The 22625-nt window shown below is 49.6% G+C and overlaps 1 protein-coding gene across 5 annotated transcripts in view; it reads left to right on the top strand.

The window, feature by feature from the left end:
- Window positions 1–16596, top strand: part of NFYC (nuclear transcription factor Y subunit gamma) — a 67693-nt gene extending 51097 nt beyond the window's left edge. For 4 of the 5 annotated variants that reach the window (XM_049618698.1, XM_049618699.1, XM_049618701.1 and 1 more), the window contains exons 6-10: window positions 4816–4989; window positions 8494–8652; window positions 11776–11883; window positions 14317–14376; window positions 15385–16596. In XM_049618698.1, the coding sequence (XP_049474655.1) occupies window positions 4816–4989; window positions 8494–8652; window positions 11776–11883; window positions 14317–14376; window positions 15385–15816 (933 nt within the window). In that variant the 3' untranslated portion in view covers window positions 15817–16596. The remainder of the gene's footprint in view (window positions 1–4815; window positions 4990–8493; window positions 8653–11775; window positions 11884–14316; window positions 14377–15384) is intronic. The other variant, XM_049618702.1, reaches the window with a different exon arrangement.
- Window positions 16597–22625: the final 6029 nt, after the last annotated feature.

The raw sequence follows: 22625 nt of genomic DNA, 5'->3' as shown, positions 1-22625 counted from the left end.
GTATTTCAGTGAAAGTAGACAAAATGAAAGTTAAAGACAAGTTACAAACAGGAAAGTGAAGCTCATTTCAAGGTATCCTAGGGAATTTCTCAGAATTCTTAATCTGGGATGGGAGAACATTCCCAGCAAGGCACAGATTTTAGATTTTCCAGATACAAAGAAACAGCTTCTCTGTGTGCCCAGTGGTATTTGAATGGACTTTGGTTTTCTCTTACTCTGGTTTGCGGTTCTCTATATAGTGCTCTGGCTATCCATTAGATCACCTGTTAGGGTTTAAAAAAATACTAGTGTCCGGGCCCCACCCCACACCAGCTGAGTCAGAATCTGACGGGGAGGCCCAGGCTTTGTCGAGCTTTTCAGATGTGCCTAACGTGCACCCAAGTTTGAGAACCACCACTTAAACCGTTTTCTGAGCAGTCATGAGAAAGAATGTGAATATCTGTCTTTCCCTCTCTTCTGCCTGCCCCTCTCCAAAGGCCACACTGATTGTCTTTTCAGCACCTTGGGTGCATAAAAGCTCTTAACTGCAGTTGTAATAGACCCCTTTCCTGTAGAGCTCATTGTCTGAGGCACACGGATTGCATGACTCAGTCGGTGTGGTAGAGACACTTGGGGAATAGTGGCAGGGTCTGACAGGAACAAAGCCGTGCCTTGTTCTCCTCGCTTTATTTGGTTAATAAAATTTTAAGTGTTTTGAATGAATTATTTCATAATATATTATCCTTAGAACAGAGTCATTCAGTGACAACCATTGTCCTATGCTGTCTCATACTAATAATCAGTCAGGAAGTATAGAAGTGGGCATCTTAAAGGACACCTGTAATCCTGACCCTGCCTGGGGGCCTTTGGATCAGCAAATCCTCTGTCCCCTCCTTACTAGAGCAGGTGCCTCACTGCGGCTCCGTTCTTTCTGGGCAGTCTTTGCTACTGTAAACATCCTTGACTGGAAGCTGTAAGGTGTTCAGAGGAGCTTTCAGTCGGATGTTTACAGCGGCAGGCTGCCACGGTCGTCCCCCCGCTGCGCATCGCCTTTGAGACAATTGCAGGTTTGTGCCCACAGGCTCAGTTCCTCCTCTTGGGGTGTTTCCCTCCTCTCTGAGAAGTCACTACAGCAAGAACTCCGACTACTTCTCTTCCCCCAAAACAAATGCTACCATACCCCTGCTCTCCTTGTTGGAATTTGTTCCAGAAGCCCCCTTTAAAAACAAGGTGTTGAGCTCTGTGACAAAGTCAGGCCTTGTGCTAACTCCTGCTTGTTCTCTATGGGCCGTCTGCTGAACCAGCTGGCTGCAGGGAAGGGTCATGTCCTGTCCCTTCCTCAAGCCCTCGGTGCCTGACTGACTCAGGGTGTCAGACAGTTCCTTGTTCCATCCTAGCCCGGCTCACAATGCTGTGATCCATCTCCTTTTAAAGTATGTCTAGCTGAAACAGCTCCTTGCTGCCTGGATTCAGGTCTTTGTAGGTGTTCAAGCCATTGATTGGCGTCCTGTTGGGGACAGCTGCTGCCTGGCCTTTGAAAGGTTGAGATTGCTGAAAGCTGGCCTGAAATTCTAAGATAGCACTTTTAATCCTCTGTAGACTCAAAGTTTTCCCAAGCTCCAAATTGGCTGGCACCTCCTTAAGTCCTTTAAAAGCGCCTACTCTCCAAAACTCACCCTTTCTGAAGGAGGCAGCAGTTCATTTCTGGCTACTGAAGCAAATGTACTTTTTTCAGTTTGGGGCTGGCTGCACAACTCTGTAGTGATGCCCCTGGGATGCTGCTCATTCTCTGACATTTGTCAGTCACCACTTCTGAAAAGATTCCAGGCGTAAGCCCTCTGGTCAGGGAGGCCACTGCGAAAGCTGGGCAAGTGCCCCATTCTGGATTGATCCAGTCATTCAGAGATTGTCCTAGCGCAGGGGGTGATTTCCCACTGCTGGGGAGAGAAACTAGCCAGAAATACTGAATTGTAGATCTAAGGTCCTTGACTTCTCAAGAAATGCTTGGAAATTTCTCTTGTTCTTTGGGGAAGCCAGTAAAGGCTATTTAGAAGCAGAGAATAGTTGAGGCTGACTTCTGCTCCACTAAAGCTATGAGTTGAAAGTTCCTGCCCATTGAAATGTCATTTTCTCTTCACCCATTTCTTTAAACCAAGCATAATCATTCCCTTGCTAGCTTGCCCTCCATTGGCCGGATGAGTCTTCATAATGCAGAAGAACCTTAGATGTGCCTCCTTCCATTCCAGTGATTCGAGAACAATCTCGCCTGGTCCTCACAACACAAACCTAGGCGCCTCTACTTGGTACTCTCAGAGTGACCTAGACACTGCCTAGTTCATAAACAACTTAAGGGGGAGTGATGGTCAGTTTAGGGGAAGCTTTTTACCTGCTGTCACAGTTTTTGGCAAGGAGTATTTTGGCTTTTGAAAGGGATGCTTAAAGGGTTTGCTTTTTGTCTGGCAAAAAGACTATATTCACTTGTAGACCAGTTGCAGTCAGAGATAACTGGAGACAGAGCAATCACAGGTTGGGGCTGGGAGGTGCCAGTTTCTCCCTCCTCCCTGACTTCCTTCAAGTTGGTTGTGGCGGTGGGGGGTGGGGGGTTCTTGGTTCTCTACACCCTCTCATTACCCAAGAGCTTTTGTAAGTTAGGTCTAGACTACAGTGATGGATGTTTTTTTTATAAAATGAGAAGGGCATTCTCAGTGGAAAATAAATATGTTGAACCTATTTCAGGAGCTTTGAAAAGAGTTGTTGGCCTTTGTTTCTTGGTTAAGGGAGGGTATCTGTATTTATCCCTGCCACAGCCAAGAGCTAATTGACAGGCTGGCCTTTATTTATAATGGTGAAAGTTGAGTTGAAATGGAGATGGTGATGATGTCACAGTTACATTGTTCTGGAAACTGAGACCTCAGTGAAAATAAAGGGGACCTCCTTTTTCTTCTTCCTCAGCATGGTTATGGTCAGGGTTCAGATTGTTTGGGTCTAAAGCACAGACTGCATTAACCTAGAAAATTCGTTCTTGTTTGAGAACTAGCTTAGAAATCCAGAATGTTAGAAGTGTCTGCTGAGGCTGGGTGGGTGGTCGTTAGGGAATCTTGTCATGCCAAGACCCCAGTTCCTCAAAGCCTGGATGTCAACAGTCCTAGTATCCTGGGCCCCCAGTCACCAGGCAAGGCCTGTTCTGTAGGGGACATGAGCTCCCCACACCATGACCACAAAATCCTAGAGGTAACAAAAGAGAGTGTAGCTACTCTTTTCTGATGGTAATAGCTGTTGGGTTCAAGAGACTGTCATACACTAACTTAAGCTAAAAAGCACTTTCCCGGGTGCCTGGCTGGCTCAGTCAATAAAGCATGTGACTCTTGATATTGGGGTCGTGAGTTTAAGCCCCATTCTGGGTATAGAGCTTACTTAAAAAAAAAAAAAAAAAAAAAAAAAAAAAAAAAAAAGCACTTTCCTACCTGCAGCTGTCTGCCTGGCTCTATAAATCCATCCATCATTCAGCAACCTCTTACTAAGTACCTACAAGGGAATGAATGGCTGGAACAGTGGAGAGCAAGAGTTAAGCCCTCATAGGGCTTCCACTCAAGTAGGGAGGGCACTTGACAAGCAAGCAAAACAAAGTGTAGTGAGGAAAGGACTGCACAACATAGATTGGGGCACCTAACATAGTGAGGGTATGGGGTCAATACCGGCTGTGTCATTGTCATTTTGGGGAACTTTGAGGCAGCCCACAGTGCCTCTATACCTTGAAGAAGTGTCTTTTCCTCTCTTCTTGAGCCTGGCATACTTAGCCCAGAACAAGGAATTGGGTAAATGAAGCAAATTTTCTGCTCAGTCAACCCAAGTGGTTGTATGTTTCTGTTGTTTTTGTTGTCCCAGGCAGGGGCACCGTGTGTCGCAGGGCCCTCCGGAGCAGACGCCGATCTCTGTGTCAGTGGTCGGGGGCCGGTCAACCCCGGACCCTCAGGCTCTAACCATGTTGTAGTGTGTGTAAACATCCTACACTCTCAGCTGTGAGCTCAAGGTGGCTGGGAGAGGGTTGTTTACTCCTTCTGCCATGGAAAACGTCAGCTGAAGAAGGAACAGTCTCTTCATCCCGCACATTGGACAGAATGCGACCTCCCTAGTCAGCCAAGGCCGCCCCCCAGCGGAGAGCTGTCCCTCAGGCCCCCTGGGTTGCGCTTCTGTGGCTAAGTACAACCAGAACCAGACCTGACGCTGGACAGATGTGCCTTCAGTGACCACGGAGCTCTTGATGTGCTGTGAAAAGCTAGGCACTTACCTACCAGTGCTCTCAATCCTGACACTCAATTCTGAAGTTCCAGCCCAGGGAAAGCCCTGTTTCCCTTTTCCCTGCTCTGTCCCTCCAGAGCTGGCAGGAACCAAATAAGGAGAGTGCTGCCTACTGGGGAGATTGGGGGCTGGCCTGAGATGAGAGCCTGATGTTTGGGTAGCATCTTCCCAGTGCTCGCAATTAGCACCGTTTGCAGATCACAGGCCTTGACAGCGTTTACTGACAGACACTGCTGGTGCGTGGTTTTTAGTTACGGTAATTATTTGCCCATTTGCAACTCATCACGCAATGGGTGATTACTCTGTACTTCAGAAAATTGGCTGTATGTTTTGTGAAGCCTATGGAATCTGTTATTTTTAGTTTGATTTAGCACAACTGGTCTCTTCGAATTCCACTTTCCCTTGGCTTCAAATGTGGAGAGCTCAGCATTCAGCAGGCAACTGCACAGAGTCCGTTTGGGGGAAGAATGGAAATTCACTGTGGCGGCTGCTGAGTCAGTTCTTTTCCTCTTACCTGCTGCTCCTTCTACCCCACAGGAGGAGGTGCGCCAGTCCGTGACTCCCGCCGAGCCTGTCCAGTACTACTTCACACTGGCTCAGCAGCCCGCTGCCGTGCAAGTCCAGGGGCAGCAGCAGGGCCAGCAGACCACCAGCTCCACGACCACCATCCAGCCTGGGCAGATCATCATCGCGCAGCCTCAGCAGGGCCAGGTCTGTGAGCTGCAGAGGGCGCCCACCGGCAACACGGCACCGCTTAGGTTGGGGAGAGCACGGCCGGGGCAGAGGAGCAGGCCGGTCGTTTTACGACACCAAGTTTGAAGTCTAGAAACTTGGGCTTCTCCCCAGATTCAGCCACCAGAGTGACATGTCACCCTGACCTCTCTGGGTCCTGGTTTCCTCACGGGTCACATGAGATTGCAGTGAGAAGATGCTCTCCAGGATCCCTATGACCTAAAACATTTTGGAAGGAAAAAAGTCTATATCATGCCCCCACGAAGAGTAGTAACATCCCCATGGGAGGTATTACAAGTGGACCCCATGCCTGTGTCTGCACCGGAACTAGGATTTGTTGTACCTCTAAGGAAGAGATCAGGCATCATTTCCAGTTTGCGTACTTCCCCTCCTCTTCTCCCTGTCATTTCTCTGTCACACCATAGTTGTGTCAAGTGATCTTTTTACAGTAGCAACCAGAATATTCCCTCCCCCCAGTGGTATTGTTGTGAAAGCAGTAACATCCATGCTTGTTGGGGATCACGGGAGGCTGTGGAAAACTCTGTTCTCTGAGCTCTGACTCCAGATTCCCTGACAAGCATTAATTTATTCACCAAAGATTGAGTCCTATCCTATGTGCCTGGAATATAAGCATGAATAAAACAGTCCCTATTTTTAAGAATTTTCACAGTCGGAGTGCCTGGGTGGCTCAGTTGGTTAAGCGTCCTGACTGTTGATTTCAGCTCAGGTCATGATCTCTCACAGTTAGTAGGATCGAACCCCACACCGGCCTCTGTGCTGACAGTGTGGAGCCTGCTTGGGATTCTCTCTCTCCTTCTCTTTCTCTGCCCCTCCCCTGCTCATGCGCTCACTCCTGCTGGTGCTGTCTGTCTGTCTGTCTGTCTCTCTCAATAAATAAATAAGTAAATAAATAAACATTAAAAAAAAAAAAAGAATTTCCACAAACTAGTAGGGTACAATTACTTAAAGGTCATACCACCACCACCTGAGAAGTGTAGAAATATTCTTAGGGCTGTGTAAAGGGTGTTAAGGGATCACATCAAAAGGGATACCTAACAAAAATGTGAGAGGTGGTAGAAGTGGATGTCAGAGAAGGTTCCCGAAAGGGAATAATCCAACTTTTAGAGGGAGAACAGTGGCAATGAATCAGATAAAGAGGGCAAGGAGGGCAAGGAGGGCTTTCCCAGTAGCATAGCACAAGCAAAGGCTTGGAGGTGGGAACCCGCACCGGGAGTGGTGGGAGGGTGCAGTCAGCATGGGGACATCTAGGCAAGTCTGAAAATAGAGGCAGAGGACACATGCTAGATAGTCTTGTGTATGCTGGTAAGGATCTGGGTTTGCCTAGAAGGAAAAAACGATGACGGAGGTAGATTTAACTATTAATTATGATTTTAGGATTTATTCCCTGCTCCCTTTTTTATCCGTATAACAAGTTTTAGGGTGCTCGCTCTTTGCCAGACACTGTGCCGGGCAGGAGGGGTTCAAAGATGATCACAGCCTAGTCCCTGCTTCAAGGCGTTCACTGTACCATGATGCCTAAGGGATCTTCTTTGGCCAAGGCTTGTGCCTCTGCAGTGGTGAGAGCTTTATCCCTCCACAGAGCAAACTTTGAGGGAGTCTACGAAGCGCTGGCTCTCATCGACTCAACATCTAAGAAGCTCGTCGTGGTTGTTGTGTCCTGACAGCAGGGCACACGCCATACGTGATTTGACAGCTGCCAACTAGCACAAGCCTTCATTTTCCTGAAATGACTCAGAAATACCGTGGAAATCCTCTTGGGGAAATTGAGTTGGTAAAGTACAGTGATGAGTTGGCAGTATACATTTTTTTTAGTCAGCAAGAATTTCATCTATTCTCTTTGCCACCCCAGACTTCTCAGCTTGGAGCTGGTGAGGCTTGTGGGGATGGGGAAGTTGGCCTCTCTCTGTGTCTCCTAGCTGTGGTTCTCTGTTCTGCTGGTTCAGGGTGGCCTTGTGCTGTATCACCCCTGCTTAGGCCTGTAGTAATGATTCAGGTTGAGTTCAGATAACCTTTGCGGGACAGAACACATATTAAAGTTGGAAGGAAAGCATATTTTGGTAAAGTGAATCCTGTGCGTTCTGTCATAAAATTGGAAACTTCTATTCCTGGAGGTTGGACTAGAATAGGCTGAGTTGAAAATCGTGGTGTGAGAGAACAGGAGGTGTTTCCTGTTGTCCTGGCCTACCGCATGTATTTTTACAGAGATCCCTCTGTCCTCTTTACCCGCTGTGTCCAGTTCATAGTAATTTCTCCTTCCTTAGCAGTCCCCTGCATCTCCTCTATAGTTCCTGGGACACATCCCCTTCTCCTGTAACTAGATGCGTAGTATACGTATGCAGGCAAAGTCTGAGAGCATCAGAATAACAACATCAGTAGAAGCCCAGATTCACTGAGATTCCCAGAGTCGTCTTACTGAGGTAATTCTTAATTCAGAGTGGGACGGGACCATACCCAAATTGGGGCATTGGGGGTGTGAGTGTAGTTTAAAAGATTCCACCCTCCTGCCACTCCCATGACCGCCACCCCCTGACCCCTCCATTGCCATGTGCCACTACCACCCCACCCCCACCACATGAACCGTGTGCTGTGCCCACTGCTCTAGGTAATCTGTAAAGGTCACATCTGGGGCTAAAGTTTTAAGATTTTGAACAAGTGACCGACCAACCCTTTTGACAGTTCACGTCTACCGTCTCTCAAAGGAGTAAGTTTCATAGGACTGCAACCCACTAAGTTTGTGTGAGAGACACGGAACCTGCCAGGTCGTGTGTGGTAGACAGAATTTTCTTACATCTGAGATTCTTGTTTCTGGAAAGATAAAATCCTCGCTTTATTAAATTCTGTGACTTAGGGGTGGCCTCAGTTAACATCCACATCTTAGTGGCGTTTGCCTCTCCCGTGGGAAGCCGTGCTGGATCCAGAGCAGCCAGCTGGCCGGTGTGGGCTGGCACTGCTCTGCTGCTTGAGTGCAGCCAGCGTGCGCCTTAGTTTCCTCCCAGTGTCTTGCATGCCTGGAATGGAGTCCAGGATCCTGAACCTAGTAAATTCGTACTGACCCCGCTTTCCATTCAGTTTGCTCTCCAAATCCACCTGCTCCAGACCTGACTTTGGCCATTTCTCAAATGAACTGTCACGGTTGCTTTTGATTCTTTTGTATTGGATGTGCCTTTCTTTCGTTGCAAGAGCTCTGAAAGATTGCAGTATTTGAAGCATAGAGGTGTTTGGGGCTTGGGCAAATATTCTGTACCATGAGCCTAAACATCTGCGTGGCTTTCTCCCATCTTTTGTCTTGGAGAGTAACTTTAGCAGTGCCCTGTACGCTGAGTATTGCTAAATAGTGTTAAGGTGAGTTTGGGTGTCCGTGGAGGGGGTTTGCTCCCAGTTAATTGGTCGTTATTAACCCCTTGGTAAGCGCAGTGGCTCTAATCTCGAGCTGAATCCTCTTTTCTCATAACTCCTCTCTAGACCACACCTGTGACCATGCAGGTTGGAGAAGGTCAGCAGGTGCAGATTGTCCAGGCTCAGCCACAGGGTCAAGCCCAGCAGGCCCAGAGCAGCACCGGACAGACCATGCAGGTGATGCAGCAGATCATCACAAACACAGGAGAGATCCAGCAGATCCCGGTAAGGCCCGTTCTGCCTTGCAGCCGCAAGGCGCTGTGCTCGTGTGGGGGCGGGAGTGCTTCCAGATCTTACACACAGAGGATCTCGTATACCCGTATGTGTAGATGTACACGTGTTTTTTTAAACCTATGTCCCTGTTCACCCAGACCACAACTTGCTTCCCTGTATACTGCCTGCTTTCCTCTAATCCACTTCAGGTTTGCCACCGTGGGGCAGCGCCTCTCCACGTCCCCGCACTCCACCTACGCAGAGGATGCTGGTAACCACTGTTCCATGCCAGGACCTGACGGCCCTGGGAGGCAGTCCTGTCTTTTGATTAGCAGAGAATAAGAGGGAGGTGTACGGGGAAGGCCATAAATAACACTTGTTGCATATTCATGAGTCAGTTCCCAGTGGAGCCTGCAGCAAAGTGTATTTTTGGCTTTCATTTAACTTACCCATTCCTTCACTGTGGACTGCTGCTTCCTGTGTGCCTTGAGGGATTTCATTTCTTAGATTTGTTGGCTTTTTTACTTGTACTTGCTCTTTTGTAAGAAATGTCCTATCTTAACACTTGCCATCTATACACTGGTCATTTTGCCACCCGAAAACGTGGAAAGTGAGTGACACGGAGCAGTCCTTCTGTTTCTGCCCCTTGGTCTGCCTGTTGTAAATGACATGGAGGCAGATACAGAAAGTCATTTGGACTTGGCTAATCACTTCCTCTTTGCAGAAAGCTCTGTTTTTGTAACTGTTCTTACTAAGTTAGCAGATAGACCAAGAGAAAGCTTAGGAAAGTGGAGTGTGTGAGTCTCTGTGCCTTTCTGTCTCCTCTCCCTCCCTCCCTCTCTCTCTTGCGCTTTTGGCGCACTCTCCCTCTGCTAGAGCTTGCTCCTTCTCCCTCCCCCCCCCCCCCCCCCCCCCCCCCCCCCCCAACATACAGACCCATCAGTGTCAGGTGCCTTGCCTCATTGTGTCAGGCACTAACCAAGACCTCTCTCTCGAATGGTCCTCTGTTCTACGTGTGAAGGCACCAAAACAAATTTACTTAAGCAGAGAAGAGTTCCCACTTTACAGTAACTTTAACTCAAGTCTTTTTAACCCTCTGGGGTACAGAGCTTTAGCACATATTTGTTGCAAATTCATTATTTTCAGATACCTTCTGTAGGAGTCTGCATTTCTGAACTCAAGAGTGCTCGCCCCAATAGAGGGGACCTTCAGGAGGGAAACTTTGCTTCTCTTTTGGAAAGCCCAAGGAGCTGGCTTATTTATCCTGTAGTTAACGTCAAAAAGCTGCCAGGCGCCCCAGACCTGTCCTTGTGGTAGAGCACTGAGGGCAGAGCATCATTAGACGTCTAAACATAAGCCTAAAAGAGGAGCTTCTTGCTTCTAAGAACTGCTTGGAAACTCTCTGGCTCACAATTTTTCAGTCACATCTGTTTCTGCAAAGAGCTCTTCCCAGCTGAGAGGTGTAAAATCTCTGTGGCTGTCAGTATACTTTCCCTGTTCTTGAGACAAGGCTTTAGTCTTTCATCCTGGTTCCTGGTCTGGAGTTCGGGGACTCCTGGGACCAGCCACCATCAGTGTCGGCAGACGAGGCTTCCCGAGCCTCCACACAGCTGCCTTCAGCCCCGCAAGCAACTTAGTGTTGTTGCCTGGAAGCCACGTTACGGGATTTAAGGGGGGCGGTCTGGGCCTGGCATCACAACTTCCCAGCAGCTCTTCTTGACGTGTTCTCGGAAAGAAAAGACCGCAGGTCGCAATATCTTGCCCTGTCTCCTGTGAACCCGGTTCTTAACGGGTTTAGATTTTCTATCCCTCCGTTTTCCTAAGTGGACAATTCTGGAATGGTCTACCAAGAACTTCCAAGGTCTACACTGACTACCAAGTGTTGGTCTTTTCTTGGTGGGTTGCATCCCCTTTGAGACCGCAGTTGCAGAGAAGCAGTGTGACGTAACACTGCGTGCACACGGGCAGTTGCATTTACCAGCACTGTCCTCATGGAGGTAAAGTTCCCTGCCAGGGAGCTGGCTCTTGAAGGCAAGGGGAGACCTCACTCCGGGACAAGGAGGCATGACTTACCTGTTCACGTCAGGAAGTTCACCCTTGCAACAAAGGCAGGCTGGGCAGCCAGGAAGGGTGGTGTCTGGGCCCCCAGATAGAGAGAGACCAGTCTGTCCTTCTGGTACCTCGTTCATCGCCCAGATCCCGAGTGTGGATGTCTGCAGTGCTCTGCTGACTCTCTTCTGCTGAGCCATGGCTCCTCTCAGTGCAACCGCCTTGGTCTCTCCGTTCCCGCTCGAGGCACAGAGACTTCCATGGTACACTGGAGCGTTAAGAGCCTGAGTTAAGGCTTTTAGCGCACAATTAAATGCAGCATGTGGTATTATTGTATTATCTGAGACTTAATCTTAAGCATGAGGGACTCTAAAGGCCTTTTTGTAGCTTTGGTTTCCCGTGATGGGGTTTTCTCTGAAAGGTTTATTGATTCAGTTTCCCCTTGGGAGGAGTTTGGCTAGAAGCTAGTGCTGAACACCAAAGATCCTAAAAGTCCCACAGACCCCCATTGGTCCTGGCTCTTGGGGACAGAGATAGTGAAGCAGGCCAGCTTTTTCTTCTGAGATGTGCAGCATGGGGTTGGGCAGGACTGGGGCTAGGGCACGGAGTGACGGCCATCTGCCTTGGGCTCCTGGCAGATGCTGGAGCTCTTGTGAGTATTGGATCAGCCATCCCGGGAAATAGGGTGGCGGGGTGTGGAGGTAGAGGGGGGAAAGGCCCACACTTTAGGGACAGAGCATTCCGATCATGTCTCACAGTCTTTGGGATAAAATCCTAAGATAAACTAAGCAAACAGCTAAGAGTCCGTGAATGTTGAGGGTGCAGCCATGCTGTTCGTCACATATGTGGCCAGATCCTCTGGGAATTTTTTCCACAGTCCATTCAGGGAACATATCCTCTGTTGTGTTTTGTGACTTGTGGGGTGGGGATGTTCTGGTTTTGCCTTTGTTGACCTCTGTTGAAGAGGAGCTTTTCAGAGTCAGCTTCTTTGGAGAGCTCGGGGGGCAGGGGATGGTCACCGCAGGGGAAGCTTGCCTGGTGAGGCCACACTCAGTCCCCTGCGTCTGTCTGTCTGCCCCACCCTAGGTGCAGCTGAATGCCGGCCAGCTGCAGTACATTCGCTTAGCCCAGCCTGTATCAGGCACCCAAGTCGTGCAGGGACAGATCCAGACACTTGCCACCAGCGCTCCACAGGTATGTGCCCCAAAGGTGCAGGGCTTGGGTAGGGGACCGGCCCAAGCTGGCTTCTGGCTGGAAAGGAGGGCTCAGCAATCGCTCTCTTGCCACCTCACCCTTCAGCAAGAGACACCTCCACACCCTTCACATCTCTTCACCCCAAAGGACAGACGGGTTTAGTGGAGGACTGGATTCAAAGCGTGTCTCTTACCATCTTGTTCTCGAGGGACAAAGAAATGCAAAGGAGGGGAAATCTCAAGGACGCTTGTGAAGAAAGCCTGATGTATGTGTGTATATGTCTGACCAGAGGAAGCACTTTGACAGACTGCCTCATCGTCAGCCTGAGTTTCCATCTTTGAACCTAAATAGCTGTTGTGTTCTGGCAGCCGCTGTGCCCTTTGGAAAGTTAGCCTGGATTTTACTTCCCCATGCACGCCCAGCCAGAGACTGTCCGCTTCGTCTCCTCTCGTGCCCTAAGAGACGGAGGACTGTGAGCCACAGGTGCTGAGGGGACAGCCTCCCTGGGCTTGAGGATTGGGGGTTGGGGAGTATGGGCATCATTTGCACTGGATGGGGGATGCTGGTCAGGGGGAGGCATTGTTAATGGATTCTTTTGCCTCAGACCCAAAAAAAGCAGCGATCGTTTAAGAGCTGGACCCGTCTGGCCCAGTTGCATTTCTGGTGATGTATCTATTGACAGTGGTGACAGAGCTGAGTTTGTAGAGCAGGTCTCCAAAGATCTCATTTGGGAAAATATAAGGAATGAGCCAAAAGCAAGGCTTCTGAGTTCCATATAGTCTCTGGGATCATTAAAGGGCCTGTTCTAAACCCGTGCCTTGGATCACATAAGGGCTTGGCCTTTTCCCTAATTCCTTTGGGGCTGACTGGCATGGAGTCACATCTCCAAACCGGTCAGGTCACACCCTTAGGTACCCCTCTTTTTAAAACACAAAAAACAAAAAGTCTTGTAAGATTTTAACCTGGGGTCCAAAAACTTTTCATGGCGAGGGGGTGGGAGGAAATGAGAAGGAAGAGGTTTTAGTTCCTCAGAGGTCAGTTTGGGGGCCAGAAACCAAAGCCAGTGAGTGGGGAGAGTCGGGTTGTCAGACAGGAGGGGGAAGAAGCAAGAAGAGGGCACCATTACAACAACTACATTACAACAGGTTGTGACTGTGACGGCCCGGCATGTAGTAGTACGTGTGTGTTGAACGACTGCTGAGTGAATAACATGTAAATGGCATTTAAAGGTAAATGAAATTTTCTCAGCTTGTGTGAAGAGCAGTCCTGCTGGCCACAGGGCACAGTTGACCTTCTCATCTATGAAGAATATTTGCCATTTGTCTCAGGGTCATTCATTTATTCTGTAGACATTTCTTGAATACTTAACTTTGCACTGGAGGCTGTAAACATAGCCACTTAGAGACTGGTAGACTGGTGGGAGGGGAAGGACCCCCAGTAAGGGACAACAGTAGGAAACCGTCATGAAGCCCTATCACGCCTGTCCCCTCCTTACTCCTGACAGCCTTACGGGTAGGCCTGACAGGGTGTTTTTGGCTGTTGTGAGGACCCTCAAGAGGATAGTCTGTACCTTGCAGGTTGGCTGTGAGGGTTCCAGGAGATGGTACACAGAGGACGTTCCTAGTCAGATGTTGCAGAGGTGCACATATGCACGTAAGCCTGCTTTCGTCTTCTTACTAGTCTACCAGGCTGCGTCCGCAGCTCGCACTATATGATGCGGTTCTGCACGTCAGCCAGCACGTTTCTTTTCAAATGTACTTAAAATCCCCACGTAAGATTGTAAGTACACGTGATACATGTTTTCCTTGCTCCACCCGCCTCCACCCTCCCCCCCATCCCCCACCCCCACCCCCTGCTTGGCCCAGACGACTTCACGTGGCCTGTCTCGGAAAAAGTACTTCATAGGTGTGCCACAAGGGCTTCCAGGACCAAGGCCACCTCCCCGCCAGGGTGTTTCATATTCCAGGCAGATAATCTAGGTGATACGGGTTTGGTTTGGAGCCCACCTTCCAAGAATGAAACAGACCACTCACCCCTTTGCCCCGCGTTTTGCAGTCTGCATTCACTGGCTAAAGGTCTCCTGGGGTTTCTGCCTAAGCCGTAAATGTTAGGCGTTGTCATGTTAGCACCTAGGAGCTTGCAATGAGAAGCAGGTGGGAAGCAGGTGGACATTAAGAGAGAGGGTTATGGAAGTTGTGTATGTTACACGTTCCGGGGTCCTCTGTGGTCCCCTCTGTGGCCCTCGGCTCGGAGTAGCCATCAGTAGTTGCTCTCCTGCTACTCATTAAGCACCTGCTCTGTGCCAGGCCTCGTTCCGGGCACTTGATGTGCATTGTCTCACGCAGTCTTCACAACCCTCTCCTGGTTGTGGGCTGCCGGAGGAGTGGGCCAGACCCTGCAGCTGACCTTACTCTGCCATCTTGATTCCTGCAGATCACGCAGACAGAGGTGCAGCAAGGACAGCAGCAGTTCAGCCAGTTCACGGACGGACAGGTAGGACACCCAACTGGGGGAGGGGCCGTGGGGGAGAGGCTGTGGGGGGGGGTAGCGGGTGTGAGATCTGTGGGTTTGGATGGTTACGGCAGCTGTCCTATTTTCTGTTAATGAGTGGACAGAAATTGTTAAAGTGGGTTCAGTCTTGAATTTGGAGTACAAATCCTTTAGATTTAGATTTGTGGGAGCTGAAAATAATCTCAGACATTATATAGTCCCAATCCCCATTTTACAGATGAGTCAACTGAGTCCTAGAGATGAGAAGTGTCTTGTCTGTGCTCATGCAGCTCTTGATTGCAGAACCAGGACTAGAATGCGGGTCTCCTGTTTCCTTCTTTAGGACTAGTTTTTTCTAAGCTATGCCGCTTTTTAATAGCATGGGTTAGTTGAAATGCAGCGAACATGTGACTTCTCAAGCTCTCTTGGTGCCTGGAATTTAGTAATTCTGAACTCATGTGAGGAAGGAGTCACCCTTTCCCTCTGTCTTTTTCCTCACACTAATGGTCCCAGAGACCCCCGAGTACATGGTAGGATGACCACCCCCCCACCCCCACGCCTGTGTTCTCTGCTGCCCGGAAGGGAGAGGAGCCGGCATCAGGACCCACGTCTGGCCCCTGCCTGCACCACACACTAGGCTCACATGCCAGGGCTCTTGTGGAGCGGGGGGGGGGGGGGGGGCGGCGGAGAGAGGGGGGGGGGGGGGGGGGGGGTCTTCGCCTGTGGGCTTTTTGAGGGGGGAATGCCTTTCCATAGTGGCTACCTGAGCTGCTTCTCCACGCCTCACGGGTCTTGGCTTAGTAAGCGTTTAAACCCAGGCCACCTCCTCAGCAGGGCCCATGTAGGAAACGCAGGTTCACTGTAGCCTCGGCCTGAGCCAGGTACTCGGAGGAAAGGAGGAGGAGAGGGGGTAATCCTACTGTCCCTACTAGTGAGGATTACCAAGAGTTGGGGAAATGCTGACTTCCAAGCTGCTGGTACAGTGGATCGAATTGCTTGTGTTTGTCACAGAGGAACAGCGCGCAGCCAGCCCGAGGCTCTGAGCTAACGGGAGAGGCAGAGCCCAGAGAAGTGAAAGCCACGGGAAATGCAACTCCCTGCACCTCTTCCCCGCCCACCACACACACCCCCTCACACCGGGCCGGAGCCTCCTGTGTCTGCTGCGCCCAGCCCCCGCAGAGCCCCACTCCCCCTCCTCCCTCCGACGCCTTACAGTGGGTGGTGGTCGAGGTGTCCGGGGCCCCCAGCCAACTCGAGGCCCATAGGGAGCTGCATGCCCCTCTCCCGGGGGTGACCTCACTCTCTCCTCTCCACCCCTCGCAGCAGCTCTACCAGATCCAGCAAGTCACCATGCCCGCCGGCCAGGACCTCGCCCAGCCCATGTTCATCCAGTCAGCCAACCAGCCCTCCGACGGGCAGGCCCCCCAGGTGACCGGCGACTGAGGGCCTGAGCTGGCAAGGCCACGGACGCCCAACACAATTTTTGCCATACAGCTCCGGGCGATGGGTACAGCCTCCCTCCCCAGAGGACCCGGCCGACCTCCGCGCCTCCTACAGGCTAGGACACTGGTGCACTGCGCCCCACGCTGGAGGCCGAGATTCTCCAACAGAAAGATGCAATATTTTTTATTTCCTTTTTCTCCATTTTTTCTCCGAGGAATCAATATTTCAGTATGTTGAGCTGTGTGTCCAATGCTATGAAATGAATATTAAATAACATATTTATGGCATTTTCTTGAAGAGTGTGGTTGAAGAAATACTTCTTTTGTTTTCCTTTTTTTTTTTTGATTCTTACCGCCACTTCTTTCCAGGAGCACATCTCCTCAGGGGGGTATGTTATCTCCTGACTCTCGGAGCAGCTGCGGCCCTAGGATTTGCCACCTTGTTCTGCCCGCAGATTGAATTAGGTGACCACGTAGCTTCTTTCTCACTAGTGGTCCTCTTCCTCGTGACCCTGTGCTCGTCCCAGAGCTCTGTGTGTTTGCACCCAGAGGCCGTGGAAACATTCCTTGCGTTTAAGAGGTGAACTCATTTGCCATGGAGAGTGGATGGTTTCATTTCCAAACCCTTCTCTCCCAGGGACCCAAGGAGACTAGAACTTTGTGCATTTGCCCACCTCCACCCCCCATTTTTTATCTTTAAAATGCATTAAAAATTGTGCTAGTCTCCTTTGCTGCATGGACTTCAAACTGCATGAAATGCAATAAATCTCATTTTAGATAATTTAGAGTCTGGGTTTCTGTGTCTGGGGCATTCATGGACCACTTTTCTTGGGAAGGCTTGGAGATTAGGTTTGTTTGCCCTCAGGTTGCGTGTCTGTGAAGGAGTGGGACCCTTGTGAAGAGCGGGCGTCCAAAGCTAAGGGAGCTAATGCTGCATATCTGATTCAAATGGAGGTCTTCCGCTGATTTTGCAAATGAACTAGATCGGAATCTGTTTGCTGCTTGGAGACGCCCGCCTGCCTTCCCTCCTAGACTACCACATGTGGGCCAGATGCAGCGGTGTCCTGCTGGTTGAGCGTCAAGAGAGCATCTCTCGTGGAAGAAACTGTCTCTGTCCTTCAAATCAGGACCCGGATCAGTCCCTCCACTTCTGCCTTGGCGCAGGCTGCCATTCTGAGCTGCCGGCTACAGCCGTGCCCATTACCAGAGGCATGGCATCTGCCACGGAGGGCAGCCCAAGCCTCTTGTTAGCCAGCAGATCAGAGGGTTCACAGCCAGGGTGTGCTTCCCGATAATCGAAGCAGGAAGAATAGAGCATTCCACTTCTTCACTGGCTTTTGTTGGCCACAGAGGCCAGCGGTGAGCCTCTTCTCCTAACCCTCACTGTACCATCCTTACAACCTGAGTGAGGCCTGTTGTTGTGGGGAGAGCAGGGAATGGAGTGCGAGGAGGAAGGAGGTATTAATTTCTTCTCTGATGGTAATACGCCATCAAACCGTGGGCAACTCCCTTCTCTTTGGGCTATCCTAAGGAGTGAAATGGGGACAGGGAAGGGGCTTTGATAGGAGGTGATGGCAAGTCTGACCCTGAGACCCTGGTAACTCTCACACCAAGTGTCCCTCGCTGTTAACCATGGTAAGTACTTGGGCATCTATCATCGATTTCATTTTCAATCATTTACCTAAGTGTACCTTACAGTATTCCACAAGAAAAATTAAGATGGCTTGTGTAGAAAACATACAGAAAGACATAATAAAATATGACAAATTAGGATTAAGAAGAGTATCATTGAGTGGGAAATCCAGATTGTAAACGTGAACACAAACATTCTGGCCATAAAGACCTACGTAGCTGTTTGAATTCAATTTCACATTTGGCCCTGGGCTCCCTGGCCACGGAGGCAAAAAGATGAGACCAGGTAACAGATTCATACTATAAAGGGAAGAAAAGTAACATTGTCTTTCAAAAGCAAAGATTTTCTCAGTTGTAAGGTTTTGGATACATGGTTCCCCTCTGGTGACCTCTTGGTAGGTGAAGCAGGTGATAACTATCACAAGAAGTCGGTAGGTCCGCCCCCATGAGTCAGGGGCAGCGCCCCAGGCTTCTTCCTGACTCCCAAGTTTAGCCCCCCCCCCCCCGCCCCCCGTGTCCAGTTATCTTCGTTCTAGTTCTGGACTTCTCTCCGAAGGGGATCATCTGGCTTTTCCCACTGTCCTGTACCCAGTCTCACCCAGCCCCACGTGGAGAAATGCAGGCTCAAGGAACGCCAGCCTCAGAGGAACAGCAGCAGCCCAGCGATTTCGTTTCCTCACCGACCTCCCATGTTGAGGCCACAGCGCTGCCCCACCTTGCTGCTCTTCAACTCATTCTCGAAAACCCAAGTAGCTGGATTTTCACACCAGCCGGAGGGTCCCCGTTTCCCATGGACTTCCATTCTTATTTTGGAGATGTTTGGATCAGTTGTGATCGGCAAGCAGCTTCCTTACTGAGCACGTTCCCTTTAAATTTCCCCGCCAGCAAGGCCCATCTGGGTGTAAACAAACACTTTAGTGCAGCCCAAGAGAGCCCCTGTCTAATCCCCAGCACGATCCCCTTACATCCGGAGCACGCTTTCAACATTTTTCCTAGCACTTGCAGCGTCCGATGATCTTCACAGTGACCCTGCAGGGGAGACAGCAAGAGGGATAATGATGCCTGTGTTACAGATGGAGACATGGGAGGCCTAGCAAGGTGCAGTGACTTGCCCAAGGTCACTCCGTGAATAGGGGTGGAGCTGAAGCCAAAACGGTGGTATCCTGACCCCGTGTGTATACATAGTGGCTTTCCGGCCAAAGGTGGGGTGCACGGAAGAACAAGACTTTACCAAATGTGAACAGTCTCCTTTTGTTCTGCCTCCCCAAGCCATTGGTCCAGTCTTGGGTATACGCGGAATAAATAAAGCAATCGGATCTGGTGTGTGGACAGCTGGTGGTTGGGATGGCTCTCTCAGACTGGTGCTGGAGACTGGAGGCCCCTGGGGTTTTGAAGACCACCTGGCCAGCCTCCTTGCTGTTCAGTTCTGCTGAGGCCACAAGGGGGCAGCAGGCAGCACTTCCCCAAGCCTCCAGACGGTGCCCTGTCTCACCCACCCTTATCCCGACTTGAGGCTGTTCTAGGAACTACAAGGGGGTATGACTGTCCCCTTTTTCAGTGGGTCCTAAGTTCTTAACCCCATACCTGGTAAGACCCTTAACTTTTGAAGGCAGGGGCATCTCTAGGGCAACTGAGGGCTGCAAACACTGTCCAAGTATTATATCAGGGTAGGTTCTCAGGTTTTATTTATTTTTTAAAGTAATCTTTACACCCGGCCTGGGGCTCGAACTCATGACCCCAAGTTGAAGCGTCACATGCTCTACTGACCGAGCCAGCCAGTTACCCCAGTTCTCAGATTTTAATAAGACTTTCTGGCAACCCAAGTTCATTCAAGGCCCTTCTTATCTCCCTAGTTTTGTGTCTTTCCACTCTCTTCTCTCCACTCTACGCACTCGGTTGCCCACTGGTCCCTGACCTCACCTCCGTGTTTTCAGAATGTACTGGCCCCAATGCCTGGAATGTTTTTTTTTACTTCCTCTTCCACTTACTGATCTAGACATCCATCAAGGCCTGATTTAAATGGCCCTTGCTGGGGCGCCTGGGTGGCTCAGTCGGTTGAGCGCCGACTTCGGCTCAGGTCATGATCTCACGGTCCGTGAGTTCGAGCCCCGCGTCGGGCTCTGTGCTGACAGCTCGGAGCCTGGAGCCTGTTTCAGATTCTGTGTCTCCCTCTCTCTGACCCTCCCCCGTTCATGCTCTGTCTCTCTCTGTCTCAAAAATAAATAAATGTTAAAAAAAAAAAATTAAAAAAATAAATAAATAAATAGATGGCCCTTGCTGAGAAACTTCTAACTCCTGGGGAAGAGTCCGCAAAGACCTCTTCCATGCTCCCGCGGTAGCGTCTAGAGCCTCTCCTGTTTGCGCTCGTATTCACAGTCATTCAGCAAATATTTCCTTGGCACTTTCTGTGTGTCCGAAATTGTTTTGGACGTTGTAAAAACAGCTGAAAATTAGCCAGATGAGATTGTGTTATCGTGGAGCTTATATTGGGTTGGGGGAAAGGGGAGAGGGTGGATGGGAATGAGAGAGAGAGAGAGAGACAGTAGCAGAAATCCCCTATCACTCTTAGAATTTTCTGGATTTGGCTGTCTTCCTTACAGATGGTCCTCCTCCAGTTCAGAGTCCTCTCTGCACCTCCAGAGCCCAGCACAGGGCCTGGGACCAAGAGGGTACGAGTGACTGATGAAGAGTGAATGAACATAAACCCTTCCCTGAAAACAGGGCCTCCACACCCGCGTTCATTCCCACCTCCTCTCGTCTCTTGCTATTGCTTTTCCCTTGTTAACAATTTTTGTTTGTTTTATTGAGCTCTGATAATGTGAGAGGCAGGGATAGTAGACAGAGATTATTCTTTAGAGAAATTTCTGTGTAGGAAAATATATTTAAGCTTGATGCCTAATAGATGATCTCATTTCATCTTTACATCCTCATAAGGTAGGTATTCTCGTTTTATAAGTGAGAAGTGGGGGTTCAAAGAGGTTGAGAAATTACCTGAGGTCACCAGCTGGCCGAGTGGAGCCAGATGCTTCAAGAAGCCTCCTGTCCCAGCCGGGCTCAGCCCCATTGGTCTCCTCCCCTCTGTTCAGGATTCTTCTCTGCTAGAGAATGAGAGCTCCTGCACTCCCCTCCCCTGGTAGGGACCTAGCTTTTGTCCCACGACTCCAGCGTCTGTAGGCCTCTGTAAGGGGGCATCTGACCTCCCAGGAGGAGAGGACCCTAGAGGGGAGGTCAAGTGCCTGGTCACAGAAGCAACTTGGATGTGGCCTCCCCAAGCTCCCTGAGCTGGGCCGGTGGTGTTACTCCCTAGCTTGGGTTTGGAAGAGGGGATGGGAGAAGCAGCAAGGCTGGTGCCCGGGAGGGGAGAACATAAGATGGGTCCCAGTTGAGAACAGGGTGGGCTGGGTTCCTCTGGCTGGTGCTGAGGAACAGTCCAAAGTAGCCAGCCCCCCCTCGGCAGCCTGGAGCCCCCTCACCTCTCCAGCTCCCAAACTCTCCCCCAAGCCCCTGTGCCTCTCTCTTTCAAGTGAAATTCTGAGACAGAAGCTTTCTAAGATCTCGCATGTGTCAAATGTCTTTATTTTGCCCTTTGTTTGGCGACGGGTGGCATTCTAACTTCACAATTATTTGCGCTCAGCACTCTGAAGATACTATTCCATTGTCTTTTGGCATCTGTTGTTGCTGATGAGACGCTTACTGTCAGTTCAATTATTGGACCTTCGTAGATAAGCTATCTTTTCTCTCTGGTGGCTTTTAGAATTTCCTTTTTATTCTTGATATTCTACACTTTAGCTAAAAGGTGTCTAGATGTAGTTTTGTTTTGTTTTTAAAGATATCTTACTAGGCAGTCTGAGTCTTTTCGATCTAGAAATTCATGTCTTATTTCTGGAAAGATCTTAGTCACTCTTTCCAGTATCTTTTTCTGGAGATAAAACATGCTGGGATTTCTTATTCAATCTTCAATGCCTCTTTCATGTTTTTAATCTCCTTATCATACTGTGCTTTGTTCTGGAGGATTTCCTTGGTTCTAGTTTCTAATTCACTAATTCTCTCTTCAGCTGCATTTACTCTACTAACCCACGTATTGATTTTTTTTTTTTAATGTCAGTGACTTTAGTTTCCATTTCTAAAATTTCTAGATAGTTCTGTTCACATCTGCTACCTGGTTTGACATCGTTCTGTTTTTGTTTTATAGATGCTATTCCTTCTTTTATCTTCTTGAGGATTTTAACTATATTACACTTCCTTTCAGATTGCTCCGTTATCTCTAGATCTTTCAGTATGAAGTCTCCATGAGAGAGATGTCTCTCGAGATATTGTACTTTTTCTTACATGTTGTGAAGTTTATCCTTGAGATAGTTCTTTTCAGCACATTTTCCTGACCATACCTGGAGATATAGAAGCCACCCAAAGAGCTGATTTCTCAGCTGTATTTGCCCAAACCATGTGGATGTGCACAGCCCCAAACTAGTTCTTATATTAGTGTCTTGGCTTGGGACTTTTCTGCCCAGAGCCAAGACCAGGAGGCTAGCAGGCAGAGATCTATTAGTCCTGTTTATGGCAGGCAGCACTTGCCCAGACCCAGCATTAGGCAGGGAGCCTACGGCAGCCCCTGCCACTTGTGGGGTTTGCAACTATACCTTCTGTCCTGCTGAATGCCTCCTCAGAGGTATGGCCTCTACTATTCACCAGAATGCCCTCTCACTTCTGGCCCTTAGAGACTTCTCATTCTTGCTTTTGAGTTTGGATATATTTTTATAAGTCGTCCAGAATTTATCTTGTATATATCTTTTAAGGAAGAGGGACTTTAATACATGTTCAATCAAGTTCGACCTGGAAGTCCCACTCTCTGGGCCTCGACCCCTGTCATTGAGCCCCCAGCCTCCCTTCTGAGCCCCCATTATCCTCCTTGGACCCCTATCTCCCTCACCAAGTCTTATCCCTTTTCTGGACCCGCTTCTCTGCTACTCAGTCTGCAGTCCCTTCTGCTAACCTCATCTCCTTCCCTGAGCCTGCATCGAAGCTTCTCCCACCAGGGGAGCAGGGAAGCTTTCTTCCAATGCACCCTCAGCAAGTCAGAAACGTCCTTCCTCTTCGTTTTGCAACCGAGTCCACAAGTCCCAGCGGATCTCACTGAGAACACGGAGCCTACCAGCACGCCTGCAGCCGTAGTGGAGCCTT

The sequence above is a fragment of the Panthera uncia genome (assembly GCF_023721935.1).
Source record: "Panthera uncia isolate 11264 chromosome C1 unlocalized genomic scaffold, Puncia_PCG_1.0 HiC_scaffold_4, whole genome shotgun sequence".
Lineage (NCBI taxonomy): Eukaryota > Metazoa > Chordata > Mammalia > Carnivora > Felidae > Panthera > Panthera uncia.
The sequence above is the reverse complement of the archived record's forward strand: the minus strand, read 5'-3'. Positions and strand labels throughout refer to the sequence as shown.